Source organism: Cucurbita moschata, unplaced genomic scaffold, assembly GCF_002738365.1.
Source record: "Cucurbita moschata cultivar Rifu unplaced genomic scaffold, Cmos_1.0 Cmo_Scf00032, whole genome shotgun sequence".
Lineage (NCBI taxonomy): Eukaryota > Viridiplantae > Streptophyta > Magnoliopsida > Cucurbitales > Cucurbitaceae > Cucurbita > Cucurbita moschata.
In genome coordinates, this window is record NW_019268548.1 from 1,466,660 (window position 1) to 1,493,259 (window position 26,600).

Below are 26,600 nucleotides of genomic sequence, written 5' to 3' on the forward strand. Positions count from 1 at the left end.
TTTAATTTTAACGGTAAGATTAAAAAATAACTTTTAAGACATTATTTAACTCTTTAGATTATTTATGTGAAAGACGACAAACTGAAATAGAATAAAATGTTGGTTGTTTTCAAAATATTCCATTTTTATATTTATGACGTGAGTTAACAATATTTTAATTTGTTTCGACTCGAGTAGACATTTATTAATAGTTTTTTTCATTCTACTAAAAATATTCAAATTTTCATTCTACTAAAAAAAACTTTTGTAATGCTCAAATTTAATCTCAAGCTCAACTCAAGAGAGAAAATTAGTCCTAAGTTATAAACATAACTTTTGCAATACTCAAATTTAATGAAGCTTAACTCGAGAGAGAAAATTAGTCCTAAGTTATAAACATAACTTTTGGAATACTCAAATTTAATGAAGCTCAACTCGAGAGAGAAAATTAGTCCTCCTAAATTATAAACATAATACCCATTGGCCTTCAAAAATGTTAAAATTAGAAATTTAGTATAATTTTTTTTTTTTTTTTAAAAAAAAAAAAAGTTAAAATTCAATCTCGAACTTTTTCTTACGGTTTAATCAAAATTCTCATCATTAGTCCTTTTTATAAGAACTACTTAGAAGAGTTTTATCCAACATAAAAATGAATTCTAGAGACTTTACCTAACCTATATATATTCCTTGCAATTATTAATTAAACCAGTTTTACCAAACTTGCAATCAAATTAACTTTTTAAAAGCCTTTTTGCTTGCATTGTAGACTATTAATTAAACCAACTTCACTAATCCTCTTTAAATCAATTAAACATGGCAAACACACTATCGAGAGAGTTTATTTTAAATAAATTAGGTGGCCAAGATTAGTAATACGCACATGATTTGTTTTCTCATTCCTCCTTCCAGTCTCCCAAAATTTAACCATTTTAATGTAAAACTTAAGACCAAAAAGAAAATAATTATATTAAAAAAAAAAAAAAAAAACCCATCAGGACCTACACAGATTTTGAACCATTTGAGGTGGGACGCTGGTGTGACCTTCGAAACAAGGATTTGGTACAACAAGCTACCCACGACCATACACAATCTATTTATGAAAAAAAGATACCTCGCCTTAGCAATGAGGTATGTATCTTGCCGAGGAGAAGAGCCAGTGGTCGTTATCTGTAAAATATTAGAATTACACGAAAAGGAATATATACACAATAGATGAATGAAATTTAGAATACAAAATGAAAATAAACAGAAAATCACTTCCAAACCAGGAAAAAAGGTGAATGCAAGCAACGAGGGATATGAAATGGGTCAGGAAAGGGTAAGTCGATGGTGTTCTATGAACATTGAATTTCAAAGTAAATTCAATTTTACAGTTCGCAGGATGAATCTTGAAGGCAAATAAAATGGGATCAGGAAGAGGAATCTACACAGACCGATAGACCGATATGAACAACGTGTGAATTAGATGTAATAAAAAAAAAAAAAAAAAAACCAGCTTCCTGGTGGAGAGGGATTGATATAATAATATGTACAAAAGAAAGAAAGCAATAAAAAGCGTGTATATTACTTTTGTCACTGTAAAAGAAATCTCACTGATTGGAAGAGGGGCATTCAGCGGCATATGCGGCATCGTTCTTGATTACCCGGGTGTTGTATGATCCGCAGAACTCGCATTTATGATATAGCCAATGGAACCGCGATGTGCCTTTCCGTTCACAGTCGTTGCACAGTATGTCCTGGATTCCACACCCTCATTAGACTACTTGCTCCTTATTAAGTTAAATCACAAATAATATCGATATGGAAGAAATTACTATAACTATAAGCCTCTTTTTTTAACATCATTTCAAATTCCGAACTTCGCCAAGTCAAATATTTGCTTCGAATTAGATTATTGAAGCCAAGTTAAAGGGTTAAAAATAAACTCCTTTTTTGTGTTGGAGAGGAAGGAAGAATTCGAGATTTTATTTTTTGTGTAATGATGAAGTTACACAATCAAGAACAATAACGCCCTCAAACCAATTCCTAAACCACCAACAGAGAAGGAAGAAATGACAGAATGTACCTGGCAACGTTCCCTGTACTCCTCTGGCAGCTCCTCAGCAGCCAACAAGGCATCAAGCATGCCAAAATAAACCTAAGCACATGTTACAAACAATATGAAGATCTGGTTCAAATTTGCTTTATATAGCCTTCTATGTGTAAATGACAACATTAAAGGACGATGTTAAAAGTCACAATCTCCGGCATCTTCGCAAGATATAGAAACTTGACATGTAAAGAACAAACTGGTCAAACTCCCCAAGGCTAATAAAATGTAATGAAAGAAATTCAGACTAGAGGAAAGCTCATTACAATAAAAATGAAAAATGTCTGCTGGTAGAAATACATATTCTCCTAGCCAACTTTCCTTTTTTTCAACCACAAATGAGGATGGGAGATTTGAACATCTGACCTATCGGTCGACAAGATATTCCTCAACTAAATTCACTCAAATCGTTTCTGATAGCTCATAAGATTTAAGACTCATTGACAGTACTGATTGCAATTCTAACCTTGTGGTGATTGATTTATGGGAATCAAACAGGATGAAAAAAAATACATTAAGCCCAAAAAAAATGACAGAATAAACACAAAAAATCAACAAAAAGAATTGAAAATTCCCTTACCGCCATATCTCCCAAGGACTTGCTGCAAATAGGACAGGTATAATGGCTGCAAGTGTAGGCCTACAAACACCATAATGCATGTAACATCAATATCCTAAACTCATTTTACAGAACACACCAACCAAACAGAGTTCATTTAAATTATCCAGGATCCGTAAGATATAATCCAAACCTGAAAGCAAGCTGAATGCATGTAATGACCACAGGGTAGCGGTCTGACTGTTGCACTGGATGTAAATAAGAAATCACAACAGATGGGACAATTCGTTTCTAAACTTTTCTCCAGGCACTTGTGACTCTCCAGCTTTATCCCAAGGCAACAATTGCAAATCATGCAATGGAAAAAATCAATTCCAAGACCCTTCCCAACACGGCATAAGTTGCAAAATGGGCAATGATACACAGTCCTAGAGAACAATTGTGACCATGAGAATACAAAAAAGATTTAGCTAGATTTCTGTTATTCTAAAAACATTTATTTATCATGACAGTCTTCGATGAAATAGTCAACAAACCAGATGAGTTAAAACATTTCTTGGTACAATCCCATGAAAGAGGATAGCCACAAAAGACATCATTTAAGGTACTCCACAAGGTCACAGGAACAATTTCTCCCATCAGTTAACCCAAAAAAAATTGAACATTAGCTTTCTGAAGATTCGAGGTTAGACAGGAGCTCTAGCTAGTTTTGTGGTTGCTGATATTTTAAGCTTTGCTGGGTGTAGTCATTTTGGTATTAGATTTGAGCTTTGCTATGCAGTCTAGTTTTGTGGCTAGATTTGAGTGTCTTCTTGGGTTCAGTTACATTTCGAGTATTTTGTTACCAAAATTCTGAATCATTTCCAGTTGATAGCAATTTTGATTTGGCCAAGACTCTTCAAGTTGAAAACTGACCCACTCAACTACCTCCTGAAGAAATTAGTCTTTCCTTGATATTTATTCACAAATCTCAGTAACTGGGAATTTTATCCATAGATATTTCAGTCAACTAAGAGTTGCCTGTTGCCAGCCATATATGAAGGCAATCAAGAGAAAGTTGAAAGGATCTACAAAAAACAAAAAGCGCGCACAAGAGGAGCCCAAACCTAGAAAAAGGATCTCTAATCTGAAAGAATAACACCTAAATCATCCTGATAAAAGGCACCACCGTCCACAGGGAGACATTAAACCTAACATTTTTCCGAAGGATGTCCCTACAAGCTACAACTTTCAGCCCTGCTATGAAATATCGTAAGATAGTTTTTAATGCTAAAGTCTATTTATCTCTAATCTGGTCCAACTTCTTCTAGCAATTAAAGTCAACATATGAATATGTGTTGCAATCACCATTTATCACCCTTACTGTTTACAGCATGCAAGTCAAGATATAAATAGGAAAAAAATGATAATACAATCTTGAGAGAATGGAAAATTTCATGAAATATTAACAACCAAAGGAATCATTTGTATCTGATGTTATGTACAAAATTGTTAATAAACATAATTAGCACATTAATCGTTAGATATCTCGCTTGAGAATATCATTTCTTCTGAGGGCTTATCAAGCCACAGATATAATATCATATTTCTTAAAAATTATGAAGTATCAGAATTTGTACCTTTCATCATCAAAAAATTTACAAATATTGCAATAGTATTTCGCCATTGATAATCCATTGCAAGAAGGTGTAGTGCATACTGGCCCAACTGCTTGAATTGTTAGACAGTTCATACACATCATCTCTGATGTTGCTTTCCTAAAATCATGGGACAAAATATCAGAGGGGCAAAACACCACTTGAATTTGATGTAAATCCTGAAATAATACCTGTCCATTGAGTGATCGCTGACATTATCATGACAAAATCGACAAGTAAATAACTTTCCGCAGCAAGCAGCAAGAAGCTTGCAATTTCTAGTGTAATGTTCACACCCAAATATCTTTTTCTCGACACAGCGAAAAGATGGTGTTCGTCCTGCTGCATCTTCACCATTGGAATTGTCTTCTATATTTGCTTGAGGCAATTTCTGCTGTGCAGCAATCCAGCGACTAATTGAAAACGATAGCATGCAATTAATTTTAAATTCAACAGCATACCAACACATTGAAGTAACACGTGCTATGCAATTTGGAGGTAGATCAAAGCTTATGATAAAATATTATATCAAACCATACCTGGTCATAAGATTCTGCACAAGATATGCTTTTCTCCTTGGATCAAGAGTCGAGTCCTGATAAACCTTTCTGATTTCTGATTCAAGTTCATTTTGGTTCATGCGAAAAATATCTTTCCAGCCAGGCTTGAACATTTGATCATTCTGATCCAAGCTCTCAATGAGCCCAGAATCTGGAAGGAGAGAGAGAGATATGTGATTACAATTTTTTTCATACTGAACAATTGAGGAACATCCAACATGAGTGTGAAATCAATAAATATGGAAAAACCTTTCTCAGCAACACAAGCTTCCGATGTTTCACCATTTAAAGTAGACGAAGCAGTCCCTCTCCAACAATCGTTGAGCCATTCGTTGAACATGGTGTTTCTCGTGGCCTGCTTCCACGTATCCATCATGGTATTCTGTTCGTCTTGAGTAAGTGCAGATGTTACCCATGGCAACATTGACTGGAGAACTTCAGCACCTGTTGTCCCAATAATACGACCAACTATTTTGTCTTGCTCCTCGAAGGAAAAGTGTTTCCCAAACAGCGGCCAAAGCTCAAGTTCTTCCCTAAAAATATGCTGATCCAGGGTAACTCTTATAGATTTGCACATTCCTTGAAGCTTTGTAGCAAGCTCGTTGTACATTCTATTACAATCCTTCCCCGCCATATTAACAGAACCTACATCACTTCTAGAATGACTCTCATCTAACTGAACCTCATGCAGACTTTCATGGAGGAGTGAAATCTCAGAGAGAACACATGAAATATCCTCAAATAGTTTTTCCTCCTGCTTATGGTCGAGCGTATATGAGTGACTTACATTGTGCAATGTCTCTTTGGATTCCAGAGCAGGAAATACAATATCATCTTCAGCATTACTATGAGCGCGATATAACCCCCATAGAAGGCGAAATCTTCCAATAAATTGCCGGAGAAATGTTCCATCACAATCACCAAGTTTTCCAGATTCAACATCTAAATATTCCAAGTCTTTGCGTATCGCTTTGTGAAATTTAAAAATAGTATCAATGGGACGTCCTGCAGACCCAACATCAGAAGTGGCATTATCTGTTTCCCATGAAAAAAGGCTGGAATTGAGAGAAGGTGCACAAGAGCTGGGAGATAAGGATCGCATAGACTTGGATGAGAAAATAGAACTTAACCCCAGATTCTTGCTGTTTACTCCTAAAGCTGGAACACGGCAGGACTGATCACTACAACACTGTTGCTGGACATTAACAGTCTCTGAAGCAATACGGCCATCACAAAGTCTGCATGACATAGGAACATTCCGTATGGCTGGCCTCTTAACATGAACATTAGTTTCTTCTGGATCGGATTTTGGACCTTCCCTTGCAATCAATGCAGGGGCACATGAACAAGGCGATTGAACAGTGTCTTCTTCAATATCAGGTAACCTTTGAACTGCACAACAGCCAACTGCTCTTGAAGATATGCACAAACCATTATTGCGGGCCTTGCAAGCCCAACCAGAAAAGAGAGTCACCAAAGCAGTATCTTTAGCTGGAGCTGAATAAGAGAATTATACGCTATCAGAACGACAAAATATTAATATCATCAACAAAAAGATATATAATAGACAGCTGCAGTAAAAGTTTCATAGGTTTGTCTCTTGAAAAGAACAGACAAATTAGAAAAATCAACAAACCTGCCAACTGCATGTTCTTGAGAAAATCTCTAGCCTCATCTTCTTTTAATGATCCTACCAGCCATGGCAAGACTCGTTCAATCAATTTCAAAGGCATCATACACAAACTTTGATACAACAATTCCCGTTGTCTCTTGCAACTAAAGTGCTTTCTAGCAACTGGAAGAACCTAAAGGCCAAAGGAATCAATATAGCTTCAACCCATCTTTCAGAAAATATAAGATACATTCATTTTCAAGTTATCACATTTATCTTCCATAAAGGTACTCTTCTAAGCTTTCATGAAAATAGATGTTTGTATACCGTAATAAAAGTATAAGGAACTTGCTGCACGTTTTAAGCCAGCCTTAAAAAAGCTGAGGAAGAAAATTGCAATAAGATGTCATATCAACCAGGAAGGTCACCTGAACTTCTTCATTATGGAAGTGCCTCTTAATGGTATCTATTATTTGATCAGCATGAGAACACAACTTCACGTAAAATTCATCTCTTGAAGTAGAACTAGCCCCTGCCCTTTGAATATTTTCAATCAGGCAACTAAACTCATTGAATTGACTTTCTTCTTCAGCATGTTCCTGGAAAAAAGAAAACTCTCCATCTACTGCAGGAAAGATTACCTTGTCCTCAGCAATACTGTGATGAGAAAAGAGGGGTGAGTAATACAAGTTTTGTTGAATAATTTTTAGAAAATAGCTAAATGAAAATGAAAATGAACTTGTGCAATAAATCTGCAGGCAATAACAATTAAAAATGAAAATGTGTTCCATATGAATTTTTAAGTATAAGTACGACCTTAATTATAGACATTTTTTTTTTTCAAAAACTACAGCCAAATTATAGGAACCATTTCATTTTTATGAAATTAGTGCTATAATTTTTCTCTGACGTACTCCAACTATCTGTGCAATAAAAGAATAAGAGTAATATACCTATGATAAATGCAAACTTCAGCAATGAATTGCAACCTCTCGTTAAAAGTTGATAGATTACTAAACTTCCCAGAAAGTTGTATCTTCCTAGCCTCCTCAGCTATGTCATTCAACTCCCTTTCGATGGCATTATGCCAAAACAGTATTTCATTAATTGGATGAGTTACCACATAATCTGATGTATCAGAACTGGACTCCAAATATTTCCTTTTCCCATGGCTGGTCAATGCACAAGCACAATTTACATTTCCTGTTTGATGATTTGATGTATGAGTAGTAGGATCTGAATGATGTACAACTGGAGAATCATCAAAGCAACTTGTTGATACGGTGTCACAACTTCTCTCTTCCATCCAAGTAAATATGACCTTACATAAAGAGTGTCAGTAATTGGCTATAAATCAAATTAGCATATCATAAGAAAGAACCCAAGTAAAACCTATACCTGTTGAAGAAGCTTTTCCTCGGGGACTACATTAGTTAAACATTTCTGTAGATCCTGAAATTCATCAGGTGAAACAGATGAAGAAATCCAAGGGAGGAATTGAGCCATCATGTACACAGGAATACTGCAGAAGAACTGCCAAACGAGAGATGCCTGCTCTTCCAATGTGAACTTTTCTATAAGCAAGGGAAATACCTGAAAAATGAATATAGTAATGAGAATGTGTCAGAAAAAATGTATATGTATCACTAGACATGCAGCCAAAAATATAAACCCAAAAACCTGCCATTTTTAATATATCACCTCATAGAAAACTGTAGTTTCTTGTCCCATTTAAGTAATTTTTCATGGACACTTAAATATCTCTCACCCAGTCCCATTTAATCATATCAGATAAACTATAAGTTAAATTCAGGATTTTTAATACACAGACTTAGTAAGAACGTGGATTGGTAAGGTATTACAAGTAGTATAAACTAAGAGCATCTACTGTTTCTTGAGGGTTGAGTGTGCAAAACTCGTGTATTTCTTCAACAGAATTAAGATCTCGACTACTATTAAACCCAGCAATTGTAAGATGGAACTAATTAGTGATCAGAGATTTGCATAAGATATTAGGGAGACATGGGCAACCGTAGAGTACCTGCTCTTCTTCCTTAGCCATGTGCTGGCTCACAGATGTCTTTAGGGCACCAGTGCAGGACGCTAACTCCCTTGGGAAGCTTTCATCATTTCGTGTATTGGAATTAAGAAGCTCAAAAAGTTGATCAAATAGATTGCTTTCACCCTTGTGTTCAAGGGAATATGTCTGTGCCACATTCTTCACACGAATATCAAGTGCAGGAAAAATTACCTGCAAGTCCAAATTTAAGTTTTCAGAAGTAAGAATTATAGCAGCAAGTCGGTAGAAAACGAACAGAAGAAAACGATGATTACGCAGTGTTGCAAAATAATAGAATATAGGGGGGGAAAGCTCAGTGTTGCAATATCCCATGATTCGTTGCAACCTTCTTACGACAGCTTCTTCTAAGTCACTCTTTTTTTACGCAGGAAGCAGCAAAAGCCACTAGAATTGATATTTCGTCAAAAAAAAACAACTGGCTCATATCCTGATAGGTTCTTACAAATTTAATTTAATGTACCACCTCAGTATTCATACCATCCCCTCCGAACTACATTCAGTTGAAATATTTTCTTACAGACAACAGCAGAGCTCCTGCTTTGATTGAAGTACACCACCGCTATACGAGATTCATTTTTTAGTTTCAGTATTTTGAGTTCTTGAAAATGAGTATTAATGCAAAATGAAGATAAATTTCCACTCATAAACTTCATGAAAAAGTAGAAGGCATTAAAGAACTCAGAATGTTAAGCAAGAACAACCAAAATATAAACTCTTACACTCAATTATTTCTTCAATTCTACTTTCCTCCAAAATAATATTTGACTTATTGACAGACTTATGCTGTACAAGACAAAGAGACGTTACTTAAGCTGGCGATTGGGCACAATGGACTAGAATCCAGTAATTATCCGAACGAAGATTGACACATGAGGTCAAATCGTCTTTAATGGAGTCCGCATTAAAGGAACACAGAAAATGAGGTCTACTGAACAGTATTAACATGTTCAAAAAATAGTCACGCATAAGCAACGATTTAAGTACCAATGAACCATACAGAAAAGTAGATTATAATTCTGATGATGAGAATTTTCCAATTCCTAACCAAGAATCTAGTACCACATGTCCTTCCCGACTCTTACGACTTAATCAGCAACCGAAGCTAAACATTCGAAGGAAGTTAATCGATAATGCTAGGTTCCAAAGAAAAGCAAACGAGGCGAAAATCAGCCACACATGTACAAGTGCAAATCTGCACGGAAATGGATCAGAAATTTTACCTCGTCTTCAGCATTGGAGTGGTGCTTGTAAATCGATCTAAGAAAATGATATCGTTCAAATAGCGGCCGAATATCTGCTCTCTGGCCGATGGCAAATGCCATGGCCAGCCGGTGTAGCGTATCGAGCTCTTTCCGAATAGCTTTGTGGAAGAAAAGGAAAATAAGAATCGGAGACTGTGGCTCGGAGCTCCTCAAACAATCATTCGGCGACGACGGAGACGACGCGGAATCCATTTTATTAACAGAATTAGCCAAAAAAGCCACCCCTCCGCCACCGTCCCTGTGATGTAGCCCTGTCAACGGCGTCGCCATCTCACTCTAAAACCACCTCTCGCAAGAACTCTCTCCGAAATTCCTTCCTATCTAACACCTCCTTTCGCCAAATTCTCTCTCGTCCTCGTCCTCGTCCTCTCCAGTTCTTCCTCGCTCCAACTATGCTTCCAGCTCCCCACTCTCAGCTGCTACAGCTCTTGGTTTCCATCTCCTCCTCTCTCTCTGTCTCAATTACTTTCGCCTTTTCACGTAACTTTCTCTCTCTAAATCTTTGTATTATCTGCTTCGTATTATTCAACGGAGAAGAAAGGGTAGGCCTGGCTACGAACTTACGGTGATGTCGATAAGAATAAAACAACTATGGCCAAAGCCTCATGGGTAGACGAGGGAGAGCCTTTTATACCCGCCTCGATGAAACGTGGACCGAAATATTGCCATCGTGGACGCTGACGTCACCTCTTTCTGTTCGCAACCTGACACGTGGACCGCTTGTGTGAACGATGATTGCCTGACTCATACTTCGCCACTACACAACCTTTGCCTCCTCTCTAAGATTGCCACAATCTTTTTTCTAATTTAGAAAATTAAAAAATAAATTGGTAATAAAATAAACTTAATCAATTATAATTCTTTTTCTTTTAGTTTTATTCAAAAAGAAAAAAAAAATTGAAATATTTTTTTTAGCTTTCCATTTGCTCTAAATTATGATTATAAATATATAAAACTCATTAATCCACGTGTATTCATATTTAAAAAATCATAAAATCTCCTTCATTTAATATATCGTTAAATTATTATATTTTCCACAAATTAAAATTTGAGACGATTTGAATAAGTTTAAAAATATACGAATGAAGTAAGGCATCATCCATGCATTTTTTTTAAATATATAAATTAAATAAGGCTTCATCATGCATTTTCACCCCTCATTTCATTCAACCACGTTTTATGTATCAAATTATATATATATATATTGTATTTTTGTATTTTTTAAAACACATTTTTATATAGTATAAATTTAAAAAGCATGTCAATATGAAGATTGGATTTTCTATTTAAATTATAAAAATAGTAAAAATTTAAAATTTAAAATTATTTTTAAAAATTCTCGAAGGTAAAAATTAAAGCACGAGTTGAGTTGATCATGTTGAGCGTTGCAATCATATCAATCATGTTGTTAGGTTGCATGGCACTATGACTTATATGGGTTAGACCTCATATATTTACAGCATTCTAACAAATCATGAAATCATAAATTTGGTAACAAACTAGAAAATCATAGATTCTCCTTAATTCATGATAACATAAAACAGTAAATTATCTTACCATATATAGATCTATTTTACGTTTAACACATATGATATTGAGTATGTCATTACCAATGTTAGCACGTGATATCCCACTTCCCCCACGAGCCCGTCCAAGTTAACTCCACAATCAAACATCATCACTTTTTAAAAAATAATAATTTAATTATTTTACTTCATAAAATTCTAAAATATCTATTATAGTTTATACATTTTAAAACTATAATAATTTTGACCATCACAAATTATTTAAAAATATGATAACTAAGGTATTAAATATTCAAAATAACTTTAAATATATATATATATATATATATATATATATATATATATATATATATATATATATTTCCAGAAATGCCCCCAACTGAATTCCCTGTGGGCCCGGGGGGGCTACCCTTTTTAAGGATAGATTTGGTACTGAATATTCCTAAACTGGAATTTACGTTTGATTAATCAAATTAGAAGATCGTCGGTAGCGCAATCAAAACGGAAATCTGTCGCTTTCCAATTAATTTAAAATCATTTGCTAAGGTTCTGTTTGGACTCGAGGATAACATATTCTATACTAGAATATCCTCACCCAGTATTTTATGTAGAGATGCCAAAACTACCCCCCATCAAACTACAATTCATGCACTAATCTAAATACAATAAAATTGGGTTGAATTATTAACATTTTTTAATATTATAAATTTATTTCTAACAAATTCAAATTATAGACTATTTAATATTTATTTATTTATTTTAATTTTACTAACAATCTAAATAATATATATAGAGACTATTTAAAAAATACAAATTTTTTATCCTATTATTATTATTATTTAATAAAAAATTAATTTATAATAAAATTAAAAAAAAAAAAAAAAAAAAAGCGTTCTTATTTACTTTACCTTACATTAAAAATTTATTATTATTATTATTATTATTATTATTTATCCATATAACGGCCCAACTATAATTTAAACCGATAAAACCGAACGAAGCGGCCCAATTAGGGCCCATGAAAGCTCCTCTATAAATTAGCCCATAAATTACAGATTGCTTCTGAATTTTTCTTATTTATTTATTTATTTAAATTAAATTGAATAATGGAAAATATATATATAATTTGGAAAAGTTAATTATTCGAAATTGATTTCAACTTCCAACGTTTATTTATGATGAGTCATCGCTTCAGTTGCCTATTAAGATCCTCTGCCTTGCTGTGTCTACACGCTTGCCATTTACACATAATTCTATTACCACTTTTTTTTTAAACTAACTTTTTCATTATTAAGAACTTCAAAGTCAATTTCCACCATATTTTTAAATATTAAATTTTTGTTTCATTCAAAAAATTACCGTATATTAATCAATTAATCAATTACATCTAATATGGTACGTGTAACAATAAAAAAATAAAAAATATAATTATTATGTTAATATTATACCACGATTTTAATATTTGTAATGACCCAGATCCACCTCCTTGGGCTTCCCCTTAAGGCTTTAAAAACCAATCGATGTGGGACCGCCCCCAAATCCACCCCCCTTTGGTTACTAGCACTCTTTCCTTTCTCCAATCGGTGTGGGATCGCCCCCAAATCTACCCTTCTGAGGCTCCTCGTGTCTACTTCACCGGCACTCTTTCCTTCCTCCAATCGGTGTGGGACTGCCCCCAAATCTACCCCTTTGGGGCTCAGCGTACACACTGCCTCGTGTCTACCCCACCTCACTGGCACTCTTTCCTTCCTTCAATTGGTGTGGGACTGCCCCCAAATCTACCCCTTTAAGGCTCAGCGTCATTTACTGACACACTACCTCGTGTCTACCCCGTTTGGGGAACAACGAGAAGGCTGACACATCGTCCGGTGTCTGGCTCTGATATCATTTGTAACGGCCCAAATCCACCGCTAGCAGATAATATCCTCTTTGGACATTCCCTCTCGAGCTTCCTCTCAAGGCTTTAAAACACGTCTGCTAGGAAGATTTTGAGAACCTTATAAATGGTAGTTTGTTCTCCTCCCCAACTATCAACAATTCATCGTAATTATAATAATAAATAAGTATAAATAACTATGGCCGGTGTAGAGACTTGGGAATGAGGATGGAGAACATTATTATTATTATTATTATTATTATTATTATTATTATTATTATTATTTTGTTATCATAATACGTTGGTGAAGTATATTTATAATTTAACAAAAAAAAAATCTAATAAAATTTGAGAGTAAATAATGGAAGTTTTGTTTTTAAGAGTAAATAATAAATATTAGTTAATTATAATAAATAAATAAATAAATAAAAGGAATATTAGGGAGGTAACCGTTTTGTGCCCTTCACTGCCTCTCTGACTTCCGAATTCTCTGTATTTCTCGCGCGCACAGAGAGAGAGAGAGAGAGAGAGAGAGAGAGAGAGAGAGAGAGAGTTGAAGACGCCATTGAAGACCAAAATCAAGCTTCCATTTCTGAAACTCTGTTCATTCAATGACGACATCCAATCCCAAATTATTCAAACTCCAAACGCAATTCAAATCCCTCGTTTCTCACCTCCTCCTCTTCGCCGCCGGTCTCGCCGCCGGCTTCACTCTCACTCTCTTCACCTTCCCCTTCCCTTTCCAATCCTCTCCTCTCTCTCTCCCCTTCTCCTTCAGCCAACTCCAACTCCCCTCTCCCTCTCCTCCTCCTCCTCCTCCTCCGCCGCCGCCGCCGCCGTCGCGCGTCGGTTTAAAGAAGTTCCTAAACCCACCCCCAGCCCTCCACGACATGACGGAGGAGGAGCTTCTGTGGAGAGCCTCACTGGTTCCCCGCCGGATTCCAAAATCGCCGCTGCCGAAATCACAGCCGAAGATTGCCTTCTTGTTTCTAACAAAAGACGGCGTCAGTTTAGCTCCGCTTTGGGAACGGTTCTTCAAAGGCCACCGCCGCCTTTACTCCATTTACGTCCACCGCAGTTCTTCCACCAACGCCACCGTGGCTTCCAACTCTGTTTTCTACGGCCGCTCAATCCCCAGTAAGGTACTAACAATAATCACTACTTTTCTTAATTAAGTATTTCATTAATTATTCTCGTTTCTACTCTCATTCTAATTAAGATTCTTAATCAATAAATTAATATATATTTTTTCTATTTTTTAAAACTTATTTAATTCATGTCTTTAAATTATTTATTTTTAAGCTAACAAAATCTCAATTTATAATATAATTTTTTATATAGAAATAAAATTGCTTGTTTTGGTTTGGTTTATTTATTAAAATGAATAATTTTGAGGGCAATGGTATTTATAATATCAACGAATAATAGGTTTATTTTTGGGTATCAAATATTCTAAAATTAATCGTCTGTTTCAAATTAATTATTTTATTATTATTATTTATTTTTCGTTCATGGTGGATTTTACAGGCTGGATATATTGAAAATGAATAATTAAAAAGAAAAAAAATGTGATGAATTCCTTTCTGTTGGCGGTTATGGTTCCATCCTTTTTTGCATTCTTTTCTTTATGCCTTCTTCCTCTCTTCACGTGAAAAACTATATCTCACCAAAGCCAAGAATCACAACTTTTTTTTTTCTTTTTTTTTTTTTCCCTTTTCCTTGCTTGTTATGGGAAAAGAAGAAATAAAAAGAAAAAAAAAAGGCTTAATATTGGGCACGGGTCCGTTTCAGAAACCCGAACACTTATCAACTCAACTTTCGCGAATGTTCAAAAAGTCTGATAACTCGAACACCTATCAACTCAACCTTCAAGGATGCTCGGAAAACCCAATAACCCAAAAACCTATCAATTCGACCTTCAGGCATGTTTAGAAAATCCGATAACTCGAAAACCTATCAATTTAACCTCTAGGGATGTTCAGAAAACCCGATAACCTATCAACTTAACCTTCAGGAATGTTTAGAAAACCCGATAACCCAAAACATCTATCAACTCAACTTTCAGGGATGTTCAGAAAACTCGAATACCTATTAACTTAACCTTTAGGGATGTTTAGAAAACCTAATATCTGGAACACCTATGAACTTAACCTTCAAGAATGTTCAGAAAACCCGATGACTCGAAACACCTATCAATTTAGCCTTAAGGGATGTTCAAAAAATTCAATAACCCGAACACCCATCAACTTAACATTTAGAAATGTTTAAAAAATGCAATAACTCGAAGATGTATCAACTTAATCTTCAGATATGTTTAGAAAAGTTGATAATCTGAAAACCTATCAACTCAGCTCAACTCACGTAATTTGGGTTAAATTACCGCTTACTCGAGTTGAATTAAGTTGAAAATTTTACGTATGGTATAATTTTAGGGAGTGAAGTGGGGAGCGCCGAGCATGATGGAGGCAGAGCGGCGGCTACTAGCAAACGCACTACTCGACTTCTCCAACCAAAGGTTCATCCTTCTCTCCGAATCCTGCATCCCACTCTTCAACTTCTCCACCATCTACAGTTACTTAATGGCCTCCAAAACCACCTTCGTCGAGTCCTACGACCTCCCAGGACCAGTGGGTCGGGGCCGCTACAAACCCCAAATGCGCCCCACAATCAACCTCCACCAATGGCGCAAGGGCTCCCAGTGGTTCCAAATTGACCGACCCCTCGCCTCCCAAGTTGTCTCCGACCAGAAATACTTCCCCGTCTTCCGGCAACACTGCAAGCCCTCTTGTTACATGGACGAGCACTACCTCCCCACCCTCGTCGGAATCCACTTCTCCACCACCAATTCCAACCGGACCTTGACTTGGGTCGACTGGTCCAAAGGCGGCGCCCACCCCACCAAGTTCAACAGAATGGATGTCAACGTTGGCTTGCTCCAAAGACTGAGGACTGGCAGCCACTGCCGGTACAATGGAGCTGACACCAATGTATGCCATTTGTTTGCCAGGAAATTCATGCCCAATTCCTTGAATAGGCTCCTCTTGTTTGCTCCTAAGCTCATGGAGTTTAATCATTAAATTATGTGCATAAACCAATTCCTTTTGATTTTCTGAGCTTATACGATTCATTTATATGTAATTTGATAACATGGGTTATTGTAAAAATCTTCCCTTTATGTTCCTTTTTTGGTATAAATGACATATAATGTAGTGTTCTAAGACAAAGAATGAAGAATCAATTCAATAATTTGTTGCTGTAGAGGTGTTACTACTAACCCAAGACACTGACATGGAACTTGGTGAAGATTCATAGCCATTCTTTACCTGCACAGCATCACCGTTTCGATTCTGTATGGCGTTTAGACTGTCAAGAACTTCCATCATTGTTGGCCTCTCGTCTTTCATGCTCTGCAGGCATTGAAATGCAACCTCGGCGACGCTCGTTATCATGTCTTTGATTTTGTCGTCTGATTCGAAACCGAGCGATGGGTCGACGAGTTCGTGTAATGCGTGGCTTTGGATCTTGTTGATGGCCATGTTGAACAGGTTGATCTCTTGTCTATGTCTTGTGATGTCAACAGCAGGCATTGAGGACATGAGTTCAACAAGTACTACGCCGAAGCTGAAGACATCGCTTTTATCAGAGAGTTGGTAGCACTGATGGTACTCCGGGTCGACGTAGCCGGGAGTACCTTGTGGAGCGGTTGAAACGTGCGTGACGTCGAGTGGGAAGAGGCGGGATAACCCGAAATCGGCTACTTTAACGGAGTAGTGGTTGTCGAGGAGGATGTTGTTGGTTTTGACATCACGGTGGATGATTTCAGAAGCATGGAGATACACCAAAGCACTTGCAGTCTCTATAGCAATCTTCATTCTTGTAGACCATGGAAGCTTGCTTAGCTTTGCTAGTTTTCCATGGAGGTGATCAGCCACCGTACCGTTCGGAACGTATTCATACACGAGCAGAAGCTCGCGGCTGTTGCTCGAGGTACAACCGTAAAGTGAAACGAGGTTGTGGTGGCGTAAGCGTGCGAGGATCCCGACCTCATTCATGAACTGCTCAACTCTCTTGAAATTGCTTTCGAACAACCGTTTGACAGCGACGGCACGCCCGTCTTTGAGTAAGCCTAAACAGATATATGAACAAAAGATCAATGAAACCATCACTAGCTAATAATCAAGCACGAACAATGATTAGATTAGATTCGAAGGGCTGCTATGGGTCCTGCATGGGCTAATTTAGGGAATGATCACGGGTTTATAGGTAAGGAATACATCTCCATTGGTACGAGGTCAAAGTGGATAATATCATACCATTGTAAAGATCCGTGATTCCTAACAACTCTTACCATAATGCACTGTGCCAAAGCCTCCATCGCCGAGCTCTTTGTTGGAGTCGAAATGGTTCGTGGCTTCTTCAAGTTCTTTATAGGAGAAGAGGTGAACGCCCAAGTAGGTACCTCCATTCTCAGCTTCTTCCACGGACGGGGGATTCGAGAGAACGCTCCGTTGCACGTATGGCAGCATGTGAGACCTTTTACGACGGAGCTGGCGCCATCGGTAGCAGATGCCAAGAACAAGTAAGGTTAAAAGCAAGGCTCCAAAACCAGTGCATGTGCCTGCATATGAATCAAACCAATGGAGATTTTAAACAATTGCCATAGAGGCAACCATATGAACAGAGGAGGAAAAACAGAGTTACCAATGATAATCTTCTTTTTGATGTCGTCGCTATTGTCTGCAACGTAAACAATGAAGAAAAAAAACATCAATGTCGGATTAAAACATAACAGAGAAACATGAAAAACTTCGAAAAAAAGAATCCCAATATTTGTTCATCAGTTCATATTAAGCATTTTCCTTGTGCACAAGATAGGGGCAAATTTGTCATTATGAATGTTGAAGATTTGGTACATGAAGACTTCAACGTTTTCCATGTGGGAAGGTTTGATTAGTGGAAGAAGAAAGAAAATGCAATCGAAAGAAAAATGTTAAGTCTTGACGCTCATAGGGAGTCTTTGGTCATCACAATTCACTTGGTCATGCTATTGAGAACGGACCCACATGCCATTTATCTCATTGGGACATTCTGAATATCATCCATCAAAATTTCATCGAGCCATTGGCTCTCCTGTGTCCATGTCATGTCACTTACAAATACCGTACTGGATAACGGGTACAAAATCCAACCTCCAACATGTGGGTTGGGGTAATACCGGCACAACCATGCTACCCAGTACTATCCTTGAAAAATTCATTTTAAAAAAAGTCGTTCGAGACACTTCTCGAAACCTTACTATGACATAAACATGTGACATGTCAGTACCTATTAAATAATATATTATTTAATTTTATAGTCCACATCATTTTTAAATAATTCTTTTATGAGTAATTAATGAATGTAGTATGAATTATTTTTTTGCACTAATACCAAAAATAATTATTAACTTTTGTATAACAGTTGGGAAATATATATAGTCTAAACTTTGACTAGTCCAAATTTGATAGTTCGAAGGTTTGAACTCCAAATTTTCGTTTGGTACGTTATGTCATATTATATATTTATGCGAAAATTTTGTCCTTCCACATTGAATTTGGTCAAAGTTTCAAAATAAAATAAGAACAACATGAAAATAAAATAAAATCAAGAACACAATGGAAATAAGTAAGGAAGGTGAGATTATATTAATAAATAACTAAACACGATTTATTATCTAATTATCAGCAATAATGATGTGAGATGAACGTCAGTGGAGAGAAACTAAACATTCGTTATAAAAGGTGAGAATCTCTGCATTTTAAAATCTCCGGCGCTAAAAAAGGACAATCGAAGTGAATTTTAGCTGTTACAAATGATAACTGATACTGGACAGAATACCGGACCTCAAAGAGGTGTATGAAACATTATTTGGATGTGAAAACCTCAACATAACAGATACGTTTAAAATTTTTTAGAGAAAAAGACAATTTGACCATAAAAGGCCAAAAAGAACGATATCTGAGAGAGGTGATTGACAGTTACTATAATAAATCAGTAAATTAGAAGGTATAATAGCATACCTGGCGGAGGAGGTAAAAGAAAAGGACACGTGCCTATCTTACAGTCGTCGTTATCGTCGGCGAGAGACGGCCGAAAGCGGAGGAGGAAGGCGGTGGCGAAGGTGACGAGCACGGCGGCGTTCCGAAAATGGATCCGCAGCAGAAACGTCTCCATTTTTAGTTCTCTTGTGGGAAAGGTGAAATAAAGATGAGAAAAGAAGGTATTTATAGAGGTAGAGGAAGACGCCGAAGTTTCGTCTCTATGGCCGCCAATGGCTATGACTATTAAATAATTTAAACGTCTCCACCCGGTCCTTTCTGGATTGGGCCGGACAACCCGGCCCAATTCTTCAATTTCCTCCCATTTTTCTACTCGATCTTCTACTAAATTAACCAACGTGGGACTCACTCCCAATAATCCTCAACAATCTTTCCCTCGAACAAAGTACACTATAAGCTTCCTCTGAGACTTATGAAGCTCTCGAATAGTCTCCCCTTAATCGAGCCTCGACTCCTTTCTCTGGAGCTCTCGAACAAAGTACACAATTTGTTCGACACTTTAGTCACTTTTGACTACACCTTCGAGGCTCACAATTCTTTGTTCGATATTTGAGGATTCTATTGACATGGCTAAGATTAAGGTATGACTCTGATACCATGTTAGAATGACAGCGATACGTAATAGGTCAAAACGGACAGTATCTGATAAGGGTGAGTTTGGATTGTATTTTTATTTTTTAAAATTTGACTACGGGTTTAGATGTGGTTGTCAAATAAAAGGGATTATTTAGGGTCGGGAGAGTCTGGAGCATATTGGTAACAATCATCGAAGACCCGAAAAAGAAAAGGATGAGGATGAGATGTGATTGATGGGCGAATGAGAGGAAGGAGGAATGGTGTTAGATTAGATAATGGTATAAGCTTAAGTGGAAATGGGTCAATTTTCAATTTCATATTGGGCCACCGAATCCATTTTGAAATACTTTTTGGGCCCACTTGATTTTGACCCTTCCCATCTTATTCTCAATTTCAATTATTTCATTTTATTTATTCTTCCTCTATTTTTTTTTTTTTTTTTTTTGGGTTAAAATATACTCAATTTCCATCACTCGATTCCTCGAACGAGTCGTATAATTGGGAAGTTAGGTCTCGTTTGATAAACACGAACTTCAATTTTGCAAAAAAAAGTTATTTTAGTTCGTTTTTTTTTTTAGTAAAAATGAAAATGATGGTAAAGAACGATAAGAAAGTAAATAAAATTTTAATATACTATATGTATAAAAAAATTAAAATTTATTTAAGAGTTCTGGTACCGACCGATATTGATAAAACAGGTCAAAAGGTATTGAACGGGATGAACCGTAGCTTGTCATGTGGCTGCACGTATCCTCTTTTTGTTGTCCCAATCTCCAAGTCCTTAGGCTACTCGTAGAGTTACTCGCACGTGAGTCTCACATGCTCACTCGTTTTCTTCGAGTCCGTGCATATATATATATATATTTTTTTTGAAAAAGGGCATTTTTGGAAGAAAAAAAAAATGGGGCTACTTGGTCCACATTAAATATTTATAAACCTAAGACAGAAAAATAAATAATGGGTCTGTTGTGACCACGAACCGCCATGTGGAATTGTCAAGAAAATTATCAGAGAAATAACAATAATAATAATAATAATAATAATAATAATAATAATAATAAATCAATTAAGTCTAATAAACATGGCAAGGTCAAATTCTAGTACCTCAATTATTATATTATAAAAGTAATTAATTTTCAGTTAAATTATAATTTTAGATGCAAATTAATTTATTTTAATTTTTATTTCTCTTGACTTTAATGTTAAATTGTTAAATGGTATTGAAACTTTAAAATTAAACGAATTTCCATTCAGCTTTTTATTTTAAATTTTTTAAAAATAAAAATTATAAAATAAAAGCATTAATTTTTTTTTTTAAATTTTACAGAATATTTTCTTTAGAAATTAAAATATTGATAGTATATTCACAAAAATATTATTATTATTTACCCAAATAAAAAAAAAAGGCAATAATTTGAATTGAAAAACCTAAAATAATTATTTAATCTAAATTAAATTATTATTGTGATTTTTGGTAATTTCCAATGGGAAAAGCCATTCCCGAAATGGTCACCAAAGCGTTAGGCAAAAGAATGGTCCAAAATGGTGTGTCGTGTGGTGGTTAATGGCTGTGTAATTAAAGCAATTCAAATCGACGTGGGCTCCATTGCCAATAATTCAACCTCAATTATTTTTTTAATCTGCTTTTTATCCAAATTAAACATTTAACTTAAATAAAAAAACTAAATAATTACGAGTTATTCATTTTTAAAATTAATGATGTAATAAATATGTCACAACTCGTATTTAAATAAAATTATAACTGACGTTTTTACTGTTTTTTTTATAAATAAAATTGATGAACAGCTCTATGGTACGTGACAATTTAACCTATACTTTTTGATGCAACATCTTACTAAAGCTTTTTTTTTTTTTTTTTATTTACAATTTTCGGAGTTCTTTTACATATTTTATAGTAAACTTTGAAAATAATTCATTATACTTTATAAATCTAAAAAAGAAAAAAAATTGATGTTTGAGATTTTACTTAATTTTTTCTATTATTATAAAATTCATAAATGATTAGCATAATTTATTATTATTATTATTATTATTATTTGGAAGAAAAATTAATATTTTTCGAAGGTATTTATTTATTTTTATTTAGGAATAAGTAGATTTTTTTTGGTACAAATACAAAGTATGTTAATTTATTCTCCAAAAAAAGCTCACCTAGAAATACTTAATTAATATTTAATTGTTTTTAGTAATTAATTGTCCATTGCTAAAATATAATTCAAGGAATTAAAAAAATTCGATTTTTTTATGTAAAATTAGAGAATTATTATTTATTTGACACGTGTCTCACCTACTCGTGGATTGCACGTGTCATACCTACCACATTTTCACGTGCCAACCTGGCAAAGCTTCTATGACTTCACGAATGGATGAGCTGACCAGTCCCTATTTAAGTTAATTTACATTGTCGCCCGAGAATTGTGCATTATTTACATATTTACCCAATGGAATAAATTTTATTGCAAAAGAACCCATGAAGTTTGGTTTAATTAATTAAATGGAATTTATACATTTTTGCTATAATTATTATTATTATTATTATTATTATTATTATTATTATTATTATTATTATTATTATGTCATCTTCTTCTTTTAGAACACACTCTCTGGTTCAAGCTTCTTCCTCTCTCTTTCTCTCTTTCTTTCTGCGTTTTCCTTCTCGCCTGGTTTCTTAATTCACACAAAACGCATTTTGGTCATTCATTGCGTGCATTCTTCAAATCTTTGCTGCGAAGTTTTTGAATTGATTTTCAGTTCTCTTCTTCATTTAATCGATTTTGAAACCCTCTGTGGTATTGATTTCTCTCTGATCTGATATTGTTTTGCTAGCATCCTCCATTCAATTCAGTGTTCTTGAGAGATATTTCGAGTAATTTTTGGAAGAAGAAAGCTGAGTTTAAAGAATCTGCATACTATTTCTTTTAATCGCCATTTCGTCGGCTTTATGCTACTTGGGAGCTTAAAGAAATCGATATTTCTTTTGATTCTGGTTGGTTGAGTTATTTTTTCTTCTTCTCAGTTTAGTGAACAAGGTAGAGAGCTTTGGGGTTACCGATTATAATCTGTGTAATTTCCTCCGTTTTCCGTTGATACTCAACGGAGGATTCTTCTTTATTGTCGTTCTTTTGGTTTAGATATAGAAATGTTGGGAACTGCGTTGCAGTTTGGGGGAATCAAAGGTGAGGATCGGTTTTATATTCCGGTGAGGGCACGGAAGAGTTATAATCAGCAAAAGCCATCGAGGAGACCTACCAAGACCGATGAAACTGAGACTCCATCGAGTGAAGTTGTGGCTTCTACTACAACGCCTTCTAAGCCACTAACTCCTCAGTCTAAGAGCAACTTAGAGAGATTCTTGGACGCCACAAAGCCTTCAGTTCCAGCGCAGTACTTCTCTAAGGTAAATGTTAGAATCGAAGAAAGTTCATCACATATAAGCTTGATTGATTGCTGATGAAATTTGAGTTATAACCAAGTTAGGATCATAATCTTAGTTTGATTTCTTTTTTCCTTTAATGGTTTTCATTGCTATGAATTTGGGCGATATGAACTTGTAATCTTGTATTCTTTCCAGACAACTATGAGGGGTTGGAGGACTTGTGATATTGAATTTCAACCTTATTTCGTTCTGAATGATCTGTGGGAGTCTTTCAAGGAGTGGAGTGCATACGGTGCTGGAGTTCCTTTAGTACTCAATGGAGGTGACTCTGTTGTTCAATATTACGTTCCATATTTGTCTGGTATTCAAATATATGGCGAATCTGCTGCATTGAGATCAGATTCTAAGTCCAGGTACTTGATCTGTGTTTGGAATATGTTAATTCATGTTAGTACTTGTTTCCAATCTTTTATATGTGATCATGAACTTTTAGAACATTGATTTTACTCTGAAGGTGAAAATTTCCTTCTAATTAATGTTTCTTTATAATGGTAGGCTGGCTAATGAGGACAGTGATCTTGACTCTTCTAAAGATACAAGCAGCGAGGGAAGCATTGACTACGAATTTGGTAAAAGCTGTAACTTATCCAGAGAACAGTGGGTTCATCACCATTTAGCTTGTGAAAGCGCTATTACAATGAGAAAGACATCTTTAAGAGATGAACATAGCACAAGACAAGAAGGTTTTTCGAGTGACGATGGGGATGCAGAATATCCTCGGAGTGGTTTGCTCTTTCAGTTTCTGGAGCAAGATCTTCCTTATCAACGTGTACCGTTGGCTGATAAAGTTAGTGGTTTCTTATTAGTTCCTTTAGTAGTTATATTCTTACACGTTTTGCGATTTTGAGAACCGTATTAATTTACTCGTACTGTTTATGTTATGACAGATATTTGATCTTGCTTACCAATTTCCTGGTTTGAAAACTTTAAGAAGTTGTGATATCCTGCCAGCCAGTTGGATCTCTGTAGCATGGTAAATATTTGCAGATTCAATGTAATTTCTAGTTTTGTAAAACATGATATTCATTCATCCACTGGAATTGTAGGTACCCAATATACCGTATACCCACTGGTCCCACATTGAAGGATTTGGATGCTTGCTTCCTAACATATCATTCCCTTTCCACACCCATAAGAGGTACTATGGTATTCTTAGTTTTCTTCTGGTTTGTGCCTGTAGTCTTTGGTAATCTTCAAGATTTACGTTCTCTAGGCCCCATTTACTCGTTTTGTCAACTGAATAAACCCGTTAATTTTGTTTTTTCACGAGCAATCGTAGCCAGAGTTCTTCCGACATTGCACTCTCATAAAAAACATTGTTATTTACCTGTCATTATCTGACAGATTAGTAGAGATAGTATTTTATTTCTTCTCATGTTCTAACTGACCAATAAATTCATTGGCGTTTACATATATGGAGATTTATAGTGTTAAATCATGGATTGTGTACGATATCTCCATTAAGGCATTTGTGTTCATTCTTCATCTGTGTCCGCAGGTAAAAGTTTATTCAAGAATTCAAGTAATTTTTCCTATTTTGTGTTCATTTTGGAGCTTATTCATTGCATTTGTGCTCGTCTCTACCCACTTATTTCTACGAGTCTTGACTTAATATTCTTAATTCCGACATACATTTGTTTCAAAATGTAAGAAAATACTATCTATTTTCCTTCTTCATCCAGAGCACTTGCGTTCTTGAGCCTGTCTTTGTCACTAGCCACCATTGTCTACAACAATCTACTTTTGTCAATGTTGTTTAAAGATCGTTGGTTTGGCTTGTTTTCTGCAAGTGTTGATCGTTTTCTTTGCTTCACAGGTAATGGACATGGTCAGGCACCAGCAATGATATATCCAAATGACAACGATGGTATCCCAAAGGTCTCCTTGCCTGTCTTTGGATTGGCTTCTTATAAGCTGAAAGGCTCCATATGGGCGCAAAATTGTGTCAAAGAGCATCAAATGGCAAATTCCCTCATGCAGGCGGCAGAGAAGTGGCTGAGGCGCCTTCAGGTCAATCAACCTGATTTTCAGTTCTTTGCATCACATATGACATACTGGAGATGATAAGAAATGGCTCAAAACATGTCTCTACTTCCATTCTGCCCACTCGAACTACCAAAATAACAAACTCGTGCTCTTATCGACTATTCGACCTGCACTCAATACCGGTAAGGATACATTTTGATTTTGGGTGGTTTGTTCTTTTGGGGATTACATTTCATGGAGGCAGTCAAGAAAAATATTCACACCAACTGGCTAAAAACATGTGGAAAATGGGAGAGGGAGTAATAAAACTATGAAATGGGAGGGCAAAAGCAATATGGAAAGTAATGGCAATCAAGATGAATGTTGCCTATAGCATTATACACTGCCCTTGGAAACTTGTGAGAGTCATCGTTTGTCGTCGTTGCATCGATATGGTCTTTAGTATGGTCTTTTGTGAACTTGAAGGAAACTTGTAAAAGTCGTCGTTTGTCATTGTCGTTGCATCGATACGGTCTTCAGTGTGGTCTTTTGTGAACTTGAAGGAGTACAAATTTGTATGTATATTACGTACGATTTGATGTAAGGTATCTATTTTAGATTCACACAAAGTATAGATTAAAGATTATACTTCCAGCATCTTATGTTTCCGAATATGGGCCATTCTGGATTGAACAAGGAACCATATTCTTCCCCATCCAACAATGGAGAATCAGTGTTCTTTTCCATTGGCAAACCAGATGCTTATTCTGAAAGGTTACTTTGTTTTTGACATTCTCACTAGTTTAGACCCAACATTTTCTTGTCCAAAATGTATAGTCATATGGACACATAAGAAAGTTGAAGTGATATCGTTGTTGAGCACGTGGGTGAAGGAGTTCTAGGGTCAGTGGTGACTCACTCACAACAAGAGAAGTAAGACTCGGATTACTTTGTTGCTTGAATATCTCAAGATAAGAATATTTGTTTGAGATTCGAATTATTGTACAAACAATATCGAATAATTCTAAACATGCAATCTAAACTACTTACAAGCTCCTTTACTTCATTTTTCATGGCTTCATGTATCCTCAAAATTAAAATCCTTAACTTTCCACGAGGCATTTCTCAATTATGACATATTAGGTTAGGTTGCGATGACTTCAAATTTTTGGTAATGTTCTTCTCTTCCCTTAATTTACGATTTTTGTTCTTGAATTAATCTCCCATGTGTGGACCTGAACGGTGGTGATGAATTTCTATAGCTTCTTCAATTACATAGATAATAACTACTCCATGGAGTTATTTTTTTTTTTTTTTTTTTTTT

General features: G+C 35.6%; 3 protein-coding genes and 1 long non-coding RNA gene across 5 annotated transcripts; 2 read left to right on the forward strand and 2 right to left on the reverse strand.

Moving 5' to 3' along the window:
• Positions 1-878: 878 nt before the first annotated feature.
• On the reverse strand, positions 879-10,369 carry LOC111430044 (zinc finger protein BRUTUS-like). 2 transcript variants are annotated; one of them, XM_023066170.1, is made up of 15 exons: positions 9,737-10,369; positions 8,478-8,687; positions 7,835-8,029; positions 7,390-7,757; positions 6,865-7,093; positions 6,461-6,629; positions 5,074-6,321; positions 4,804-4,975; positions 4,456-4,677; positions 4,247-4,384; positions 2,821-3,055; positions 2,649-2,708; positions 2,045-2,116; positions 1,573-1,715; positions 879-1,146 (listed from the first exon to the last, which is right to left on the reverse strand). In XM_023066170.1, exons 1-15 carry the CDS (start codon positions 10,046-10,048, stop codon positions 1,143-1,145), a joined length of 3,777 nt encoding a protein of 1,258 aa, XP_022921938.1. In that variant the 5' UTR covers positions 10,049-10,369; the 3' UTR covers positions 879-1,142. The 2 variants fall into 2 exon arrangements, with proteins under 2 accessions (XP_022921938.1, XP_022921937.1); XM_023066169.1 differs by lacking the exon at positions 879-1,146 and having other exon boundaries at positions 1,299-1,715.
• On the forward strand, positions 1,174-1,470 carry LOC111430051. Its single transcript, XR_002708265.1, has 2 exons — positions 1,174-1,297; positions 1,353-1,470. It is a non-coding gene; the product is annotated as an uncharacterized LOC111430051 (long non-coding RNA).
• A 5,701-nt stretch (positions 10,370-16,070) lies between the features above and the next one.
• On the reverse strand, positions 16,071-19,403 carry LOC111430046 (LEAF RUST 10 DISEASE-RESISTANCE LOCUS RECEPTOR-LIKE PROTEIN KINASE-like 1.2). Its single transcript, XM_023066172.1, has 5 exons — positions 19,240-19,403; positions 17,882-17,917; positions 17,529-17,798; positions 16,504-17,306; positions 16,071-16,231 (listed from the first exon to the last, which is right to left on the reverse strand). Exons 1-5 carry the CDS (start codon positions 19,391-19,393, stop codon positions 16,193-16,195), a joined length of 1,302 nt encoding a protein of 433 aa, XP_022921940.1. The 5' UTR covers positions 19,394-19,403; the 3' UTR covers positions 16,071-16,192.
• Positions 19,404-22,453: 3,050 nt separating this feature from the next.
• LOC111430050 lies at positions 22,454-26,068 on the forward strand. The gene is made up of 6 exons (XM_023066175.1): positions 22,454-23,272; positions 23,447-23,664; positions 23,807-24,098; positions 24,199-24,284; positions 24,358-24,449; positions 25,128-26,068. The coding sequence occupies exons 1-6, from the start codon at positions 23,015-23,017 to the stop codon at positions 25,373-25,375; spliced, it is 1,194 nt and encodes a 397-aa protein (XP_022921943.1). The 5' UTR covers positions 22,454-23,014; the 3' UTR covers positions 25,376-26,068.
• Positions 26,069-26,600: the final 532 nt, after the last annotated feature.

What these genes read in the sequence shown, in the direction of transcription:
- LOC111430044 (XM_023066170.1), bottom strand. Translation starts at nt 10,048, where the DNA reads ATGGCGACGCCGTTGACAGGGCTACATCACAGGGACGGTGGCGGAGGG. An exon ending in AGCTTGTGTTGCTGAGAAAG is followed by an intron (nt 4,976 to 5,073) that starts GTTTTTCCATAT and finishes CTCTCCTTCCAG; the next exon opens with ATTCTGGGCTCATTGAGAGC. An exon ending in TGCATTCAGCTTGCTTTCAG is followed by an intron (nt 2,709 to 2,820) that starts GTTTGGATTATA and finishes TGGTGTTTGTAG; the next exon opens with GCCTACACTTGCAGCCATTA.
- LOC111430046 (XM_023066172.1), bottom strand. Translation starts at nt 19,393, where the DNA reads ATGGAGACGTTTCTGCTGCGGATCCATTTTCGGAACGCCGCCGTGCTC. An exon ending in TCTTTTACCTCCTCCGCCAG is followed by an intron (nt 17,918 to 19,239) that starts GTATGCTATTAT and finishes TTTACGTTGCAG; the next exon opens with ACAATAGCGACGACATCAAA. An exon ending in GAAACGGTGATGCTGTGCAG is followed by an intron (nt 16,232 to 16,503) that starts GTAAAGAATGGC and finishes CCATGAGCTTAG; the next exon opens with GAGCAAACAAGAGGAGCCTA.
- LOC111430050 (XM_023066175.1), top strand. Translation starts at nt 23,015, where the DNA reads ATGTTGGGAACTGCGTTGCAGTTTGGGGGAATCAAAGGTGAGGATCGG. An exon ending in AGATCAGATTCTAAGTCCAG is followed by an intron (nt 23,665 to 23,806) that starts GTACTTGATCTG and finishes TTATAATGGTAG; the next exon opens with GCTGGCTAATGAGGACAGTG. An exon ending in AGTTGGATCTCTGTAGCATG is followed by an intron (nt 24,285 to 24,357) that starts GTAAATATTTGC and finishes CTGGAATTGTAG; the next exon opens with GTACCCAATATACCGTATAC.